General features: G+C 42.4%; 2 protein-coding genes across 2 annotated transcripts; both read right to left on the reverse strand.

Annotated features, from left to right (window-relative positions):
• Positions 1 to 341: 341 nt before the first annotated feature.
• LOC124070557 (olfactory receptor 52K1-like) lies at positions 342 to 1,526 on the reverse strand. The gene has a single exon (XM_046410561.1). It carries the CDS (start codon positions 1,465 to 1,467, stop codon positions 517 to 519), a length of 951 nt encoding a protein of 316 aa, XP_046266517.1. The 5' UTR covers positions 1,468 to 1,526; the 3' UTR covers positions 342 to 516.
• Positions 1,527 to 6,422: 4,896 nt separating this feature from the next.
• On the reverse strand, positions 6,423 to 8,152 carry LOC124070558 (olfactory receptor 52K1-like). Its single transcript, XM_046410562.1, has one exon. The coding sequence runs from the start codon at positions 7,503 to 7,505 to the stop codon at positions 6,555 to 6,557; it is 951 nt and encodes a 316-aa protein (XP_046266518.1). The 5' UTR covers positions 7,506 to 8,152; the 3' UTR covers positions 6,423 to 6,554.
• Positions 8,153 to 8,545: the final 393 nt, after the last annotated feature.

The raw sequence follows: 8,545 nt of genomic DNA on the forward strand, positions 1-8,545 counted from the left end.
GCAGCTCCTTCAGTGACAGACTGCTACACCCGCTCTGTGTGGAGGAGGTACCACCGCTCCTTCCTGCCCCCTGCTGTCAGACTCCACAACAAGTACAGCTGATAGACTGGACATTTAAGCTGTTGAATGTGTTAACAATAAATCATGTGCAATAATGGGACAAATGGTCACACCAGACCTACAATAATACATGTGTAATTGTGCAATAATCCTTACTCATGTAACACTACTACAAGGATTAGTACCTACATACTTAGTCCCTGAAACAAATCTGTACAATAATCAATCCATCCACTAATCATAACTTGAGGGACTCTAGTGTAAATAGTCTTTTTCTTTTCTGTACTGTGTACAGCTGCAGGTACTTGTTTCCTGTGTATTTATTCTTTCTGAATGCTCATCCTTCCCTTTAAGCTTGCATGCTTTGCACCCTCTCCTGTTTGCTGCTGTAATCAATGGAATCCTGTGCAATCGTTCATCTACAGACATTTATTTACATATTGACAAAGTAGGCTTTTATATTTTACACAATGCGAAGCAGTTTTTCCTATGAAACACTTCATGTAAGAATTTTCTTATCTCTTTAGACTGCACCCCATAAATAATGGTGTTAAGGCTGCCAGGGACAATCACAAACAGAACAGCGGCAAGTTTTCTATAGTCTGTGTATTGAGGGAAACGATGCAGAATAATGCCAATAAATCCACTGAGCAACATGATCAGATACACAACCAAGTGAGTGCTGCAAGTCTTCAAGGCTTTCTTGTTCAAAGACTTGTTTTTACCACTCACACAGACCATTGTTATCTTAGCATATGTGAGAATTGTGCTGCCTATAGAGGCGACTTTCAACACTACAGTGAAAGTGAGACCATAGACGTTATTGATCAACACACTCTCACAGGAGAGCTTAAACAGGGAAGCATTGTCACAGTATGGATTCATGATCACAGTCCTGCATCGGTTGAGACGTATGGTCAGACCGAGCAGAATCCCCACCAAAACGAAGGCCACTCCCCAAGCAGCAACTGTCAGCTTAATCACCATTTTGGTGGTCATTATGGAAGCATAGTGCAGTGGATTGCAAATGGCCACGTATCTGTCATAGGCCATAATCATGAGCACAGTTTGGGAAGTTGTACCAAACAGGTGTGTGATGAAAGCTTGGACCACACATTCATAATAAGTGATGAGACGCTGAGATGGAGGCACTAAAATATCCGCAAGCAAACGGGGCACAATATTAGTACTACCAATCATGTCACTGACTGACAGGTTGCAGAAAATGACATACATAGGCTGGTGAAGGTTCTTGTCCATCAAAATTATAATAGAAATGCCTATATTCAGAGCCATTGTAACAATGTAGGCAATGAGTAAAAAGAAAAAAACAGGGTACATGGAATCCTTTGAGACCTTTAACCCTTCTATCTGAAGTATGAAGCTGTTGTACGTGTAGTTTTCCATCAGCCTGAAATAACAAGTAGAACAATATCCTGTCAGTGTTAGGATACTGACAAAGTCTTGGCAATCTAGATATCAAAGACACTTGATGTATTAAAAGACAACAGTGGCTGAACAGCAAACACAAACTCTTCTGTTAGAAATGTTCCACAAATAATGTAAAGATAGCAGCTTGCTTGTAATACATCAATACCTGTTTGTGACATCCGTCTTGTCTCATCACTGGAAGCAGTTAGTACTGAGCAGCAGCAGATAAGGTCTCAAACCTTTTTTTAAAAAAGCAATTTTAACGTCAGGGGACTCACTTAGCATTAGGTAATGTGTGATGTAACATCAAGGTATCAGTGTCGTGGCCACAGAAGTGTCAATAAGTAGCAATACTCTCACAAAGTTTAAGAATACATCTCATCAATTTCCCCTTCAGAGTTTGATTTCACATGTTTACCCTTATCTTTCCCTTATCTCTTATTTTTTTCTATGGCTCATGTACATGTAGTGGTGATTTTGTTTTTAATCATGGCAGCAAAACACTGCGACTTTCTGATTTACCCTAAATTTGGTAATAAGGATGTAAAAAATAAACTAAATCAACCTGGGAGTTTTCTTAAGTGTTATGCTAACATTTTTGAACAAAAAAACAATGTTTTTCATGGATTTTGTTATGAATAAATATAAATACAGTTGTTTGAACTCATCACAATCAAAAGTACAAAGACACATTATAGGGCTGATTCTCTTGAACGGTCCACTTCATTCAAGGAAGTGGCAGAGGTAGTTTTGTCCTACATTTTTCTTTTAAGTGGTTTCCCAAGGGATGTGGTGTCCGATTGGAGTTCCCAGTTAGTCTCTCAATTCTGGAAAGCATCCTGCTCTTCTTTTTGGTGCCAGTGTCAGCCTCTTTGCCAGTTTTCACCGCCAGTACAACAGCCAAACTGAACATCTTCATCAGAGGTCAGAGACCAGCATGTAGTAGCTCATCTCCCACAACCCAACTTCCTGGAGCTAACATCTTGGTCAGATATTCTCACAACAGACTGTCTTGTTCTTCTACTGGTCTCTCCCCCTGATGCTTATGGCAATCAACCACCTTTGTTCCCTGTCCTGACAGAGGAGGTTAGTGTACCGTCCGCTCTGACCTTGGTTTGTCGCTGCACCTGAGTGTGGGTGCAACAAGTGCTTCTCGGGAGGTTGGCACATCACAAGAAGATGGTGGACCACTGACGAAGCCAACTCTTTCCTGTCGAGCCAGCCAGAGTGTATGGCTGTCCACTCAAGACCTTCCCTTTGTGTGGCATCCTGTGAGTCACCTCTTTACTTTGTGGGTAAGGTAATCTTTTCCAAATTTTTTCATCCATTTCCACTGCTACATGGGTGACACCCAGCTCTGAATGAACAGAGTCCTGTGCGGAGGGTGGGAGGCGTGTGGCAGAGCTCCGACTGGTACTGGAAATCGGACATATAGAGTGTGAACAGGACCGGGAAGAGCACTGTTCCCTGAGGTGCTCCGGTGCTGCTCAGCAGGGTTTCAGACATGCAGCCACCCAGCCTAACAAACTGCGGTCTCTCTGAGAGGTAGTCCACAATCCAGGAGATCAGGTGTGAGTCCACTCTCATTCTGTGCAACTTGTCTCTCAGAACAGCGGGCTGGATGGTGTTGAAAGCGCTGGAGAAGTCGAAGAACTTGGTCTTCACCGCGCTGCTCCTGTTATCCAGGTGAGAGTGGGCCTTGCGCAGCAGGTACAGGATGGCGCCGCCCACCCCTACCTTTGCCTGATAGGCAAACTGCAGGGGGTCCTGGGTGTGCCAGGCCTGGGGTCTAAGGTGGTGGAGAATCAGCTGTTCCAGTGTCTTCATCAGGTGTGACTTTAGGGCCACCGGTCTGAAGTCGTCGGGCTGTCTCGGGTATGGCTTCTTGGGGACTGGGACAAGACAGGATGTCTTCCACAGGGTTGGAACCTTACCCTGGTGAATGCTCATGTTGAAGACCTGCTGGAGGGGCTTCTCCAGTTCCATAGCACAGGCCTTGAGCATTCTCGGGCACACCTTGTCGGGACTGGCTGCCTTGCTGGGGTGGAGTTTCTTCAGCTCCCTGCTGACCTGGTAACAAGTGATGTTGATGGGGGCTGCGTCTGTGTCCTGGCGTTGGGGGGTGAGTATCGAGTGGATTGAGGGGGAAGGGGACCCATTAGCATGGGGATGGGTGTTGAGCGGTTTGAGAGGGGAATGGCGTAGACTCGCCACTAGCAGCTCCGCGTCTCTGCTACAGCTCATCTCCTTCACAGCTACATGCCCAGGGTTGCACCATCGGTTGTTCACGTACACTGTGAGTCCCCCTCCTTCCTTCTTACTGCTGTGTTTCCCTGGAGTTGGAGAAGCTTCTCCCTTGAATAAACAAGGATACCACTGCTTCTTTGCCTTTCCACTTGCACCATATAGATATGGGATAGGATAGATAAAATTTATACACTTACACAATGTGATTGTGTACAAAAAGATGAAAAAAACACAATTGTTTGGGAAGAGATGGACAGAGCTACTGGAGAGGCTGAAGTCAACGGCTTTCATATAACTCCCTTAAACTAAACATTATTTTATTATCAACACCACAACTGATGAGATATCACTAAATTCTCGGTGCATTTTCTAAATTATTTGTTAAAATAGTTACTGTGGTTGGACTGTGGTTGCACTGTTTACCTCACCCACTTGCACTATACTCCACCCTGCACTCACTTCTCACATCTCACTTTTGGACTACCTCCAGAAACATATTTATTTTACTTATCTTATTTTATTTTGTGTTACCTTATTCTATTTTATTTTATTTTTATTTTATTCTTCTATTATATGTTACTTGTTACGTTCTATGTGTGCACCAATCACCAAGACAAATTCCTAGTAATGTGAAACCTCTTCACTTACAATGGCAATAAAGTCTTTCTGATTTCTGATTTCTGATGTGAAAGGGAGTTTCAGACCACATTAACCTTCTATCAGTACTCAGACAGGAAGCATACAGCTGAGTATAAGTGACTCTAGAAGATCTAGCTAGCTAAAGTTAGCAATATGCTTCTGTACCAAAGCCCTTCAGAAATCTCTTGACCCCTCAGCCAAGAGATTTAGCAAATATTAGCTATGAATATTGGCTATATACTGTAAGCTGTGTTTCAGGAAGCTAGTTTCAGTTTCTCGCCAGCTTTGTGCCACCTGGCTAGGTTTGCAAGCTACCTAATTTAGTTAATATTTTGATGCCTGTAGGTAATGCAATGTTAACTTTGTGAGAGATTGAGAAGACAGGCCATGTGGTAACAAATTGTTGTTCCCAAGTTACATTTTACTTGTGATAAACAATGATGGCACAGGCCATAACAGAGCTTTCTACCTACTATTTAACTTTATGTTACATCAACGTTAGCTAATATCAGTTTGGACATAAACGCTAGTGTAACACGATGCTGTACCACTTCCTTAACTGGGTGAGAGAGCTACAGATGTGACAGTAGAGAGATCAGACTGAGTAAAGCGCCTCCACTTGCATAAAAAATGTACGTGTAAATAGGCGTTACGTTCAGACTGCTTAGTTTGAGTGTGAATACACAGTTGCAGATCAGATAGGCTGTATAACTTGACATAGTCCTGGCACTTGGTGTTTTGAGCTCCTTTCTCTCTCTCTCAATCACTCAGTCTTTCCCACACTCAGGGTGAGATACTTTACAGGTTGCTGTTGGACTTGACTCAGCTTCCAACAACAAAGCTGGTCAAACTTTTTTAATCAAAATGTTCCACAAATAATGTAAAAATAGCAGCAATAACACATGTAAAGTTAAACATCTTTACATGTTGTCTTACATGGCATCTTTACATGTTCTGACTATATTTAGGAACCATAAAAATGTATGTTTTGTGCTTGTAATACATCAACACATATTTCTGACATCCATCTTTTTTTGTCACTAGAAGCAGTTCATATTGACTAGCAGCAGATCAGGTGTCATACTTATTTTATAGATGCAGTCTTTAGTTTTAAGTTTAAGAATACATCTCATCCACTTCCCCCTACAAGGAACAATTTTACACATTTCCAACAACAATTTTCCTTATCCCATATTTTATTCTATGGCTCACATACAGTATGGACAAATGTATTGGGACAGTTGACCATTTTCACAAAGTGAATTCTAAATTAATAGATATTCCTATGGAGATGGTCCCTCCTTTGCAGTTATAACAGTTTCCATTCTTCTGAGACTGACAACACTGACGCCCTGTACAGAAAGGGCCAGAGCAGACTCTTCCTGCTCAGGAAGCTGAGGGCCTTTGGAATACAGGATGCACTGCTCAGGAGCTTTTATGACTCTGTGTTGACATGAGCCATCTTTTATGGTGTGGTCTGCTGGAAAGGCAGCATCTCTGCCCGGGACAAAAAGAGGCTGGACAGACTGGTGAGGCGGGCCGCCTCAGTCCTGGGCTGCCCCCTGGACTCGGTGGACGAGGTGGGTGACAGGAGGACGATATCCAAGCTGTCGTCCATGCTGGAGACCCCCTCCCACCCCATGCAGGACACTCTGACAGCACTGGGCAGCTCCTTCAGTGACAGACTGCTACACCCGCTCTGTGTGGAGGAGGTACCACCGCTCCTTCCTGCCCCCTGCTGTCAGACTCCACAACAAGCACAGCTGATAGACTGGACATTTAAGCTGTTGAATGTGTTAACAATAAATCATGTGCAATAATGGGACAAATGGTCACACCAGACCTACAATAATACATGTGTAATTGTGCAATAATCCTTACTCATGTAACACTACTACAAGGATTAGTACCTACATACTTAGTCCCTGAAACAAATCTGTACAATAATCAATCCATCCACTAATCATAACTTGAGGGACTCTAGTGTAAATAGTCTTTTTCTTTTCTGTACTGTGTACAGCTGCAGGTACTTGTTTCCTGTGTATTTATTCTTTCTGAATGCTCATCCTTCCCTTTAAGCTTGCATGCTTTGCACCCTCTCCTGTTTGCTGCTGTAATCAATGGAATCCTGTGCGTTCATCTACAGACATTTATTTACATATTGACAAAGTAGGCTTTTATATTTTACACAATGCGAAGCAGTTTTTCTTATGAAACATTTCATGTAAGAATTTTCTTATCTCTTTAGACTGCACCCCATAAATAATGGTGTTAAGGCTGCCAGGGACAATCACAAACAGAACAGCGGTAAGTTTTCTGTAGTCTGTGTATTGAGGGAAGCGATGCAGAATAATGCCAATAAATCCACTGAGCAACATGATCAGATACACAACCAAGTGAGTGCTGCAAGTCTTCAAGGCTTTCTTGTTCAAAGATTTGTTTTTACCACTCATGCAGACCATTGTTATCTTAGCATATGTGAGAATTGTGCTGCCTATAGAGGCGACTTTCAACACTACAGTGAAAGTGAGACCATAGACGTTATTGATCAACACACTCTCACAGGACAGCTTAAACAGGGAAGCATTGTCACAGTATGGATTCATGATCACAGTCCTGCATCGGTTGAGACGTATGGTCAGACCGAGCAGAATCCCCACCAAAACGAAGGCCACTCCCCAAGCAGCAACTGTCAGCTTAATCACCATTTTGGTGGTCATTATGGAAGCATAGTGCAGTGGATTGCAAATGGCCACGTATCTGTCATAGGCCATAATCATGAGCACAGTTTGGGATGTTGTACCAAACAAGTGTGAAATGAAAGCTTGGACCACACATTCATAATAAGTGATGAGACGCTGAGATGGAGGCACTAAAATATAAGCAAGCAAACGGGGCACAGTATTAGTACAACCAATCATGTCACTGACTGACAGGTTGCAGAAAATGACATACATAGGCTGGTGAAGGTTCTTGTCAATCAAAATTATAATTGAAATGCCTATATTCAGAGCCATTGTAACAATGTAGGCAATGAGTAAAAAGAAAAAAACAGGGTACATGGAATCCTTTGAGACCTTTAACCCTTCTATCTGAAGTATGAAGCTGTTGTACGTGTAGTTTTCCATCAGCCTGAAATAACAAGTAGAACAATATCCTGTCAGTGTTAGGATACTGACAAAGTCTTGGCAATCTAGATATCAGAGATACTTGATGTATTAAAAGACAACAGTGGCTGAACAGCAAACACAAACTCTTCTGTTAGAAATGTTCCACAAATAATGTAAAGATAGCAGCTTGCTTGTAATACATCAATACCTGTTTGTGACATCCGTCTTGTCTCATCACTGGAAGCAGTTAGTACTGAGCAGCAGCAGATAAGGTCTCATACTTTTTAAAGAAGCAATTTTAGCATCAGGGGACTCACTTAGCATTAGGTAATGTGTGATGTAACAGTAAGATATCAGTGTCATGGCCACAGAAGTGTCAATAAGCAGCAATACTCTCACAACAGTATGTCTCATCAATTTTCCCCTTTAGAGATTGATTTCACTTGTATACTATTTTCTTTCCAACAACAGTTACCATTATCTTTTATTTTATTTTATGGGTCACATACACTATATTGCCACAAGTATTTGCTCATCTCTCTTTACACGCATATGAATTTAAGTGACATCCTATCCTATTCAGGGATTAATAAGACGTCGGCCCACCCTTTGCACCTATAACAGCTTAACTCTTCTGTGAAGGCTTTCCACAGGGTTTAGGAGTGTGTTTATGGGAATTTTTAACCACTCTTCCAGAAGTGCATTTGTGAGGTCAGACACTGATGTCGGACGAGAAGACCTGGCTCACAGTCTTTGCTCTAATTCATCTCAAAGGTGTTCCATCGGTTGATCGATAGATAGATATTTTTTTAAGTTACTTTATTAATTCCAAGCTGGGAAATTACTTCTCTGCATCTCACCCATCACTGATTGAAACACACACACACAACATGCAGTGAAACACACAGGAGCAGTGGGCTCCTGCATCAAGTGCCCAAGGAGCATATATATTGGGGTTAAGTGCCTTCCTCAAGGGCCCATCAGCCAGCTCATGGGGGGACATTATCACTCCACCACACTCAAATTTTTCCTGCCCGTCCGGTGGGGGAATCGAACCA

Source organism: Scatophagus argus, chromosome 14 (genome assembly GCF_020382885.2).
Source record: "Scatophagus argus isolate fScaArg1 chromosome 14, fScaArg1.pri, whole genome shotgun sequence".
Classification (NCBI taxonomy): Eukaryota; Metazoa; Chordata; class Actinopteri; family Scatophagidae; genus Scatophagus; species Scatophagus argus.

What these genes read in the sequence shown, in the direction of transcription:
- LOC124070557 (XM_046410561.1), bottom strand. Translation starts at nt 1,467, where the DNA reads ATGGAAAACTACACGTACAACAGCTTCATACTTCAGATAGAAGGGTTA.
- LOC124070558 (XM_046410562.1), bottom strand. Translation starts at nt 7,505, where the DNA reads ATGGAAAACTACACGTACAACAGCTTCATACTTCAGATAGAAGGGTTA.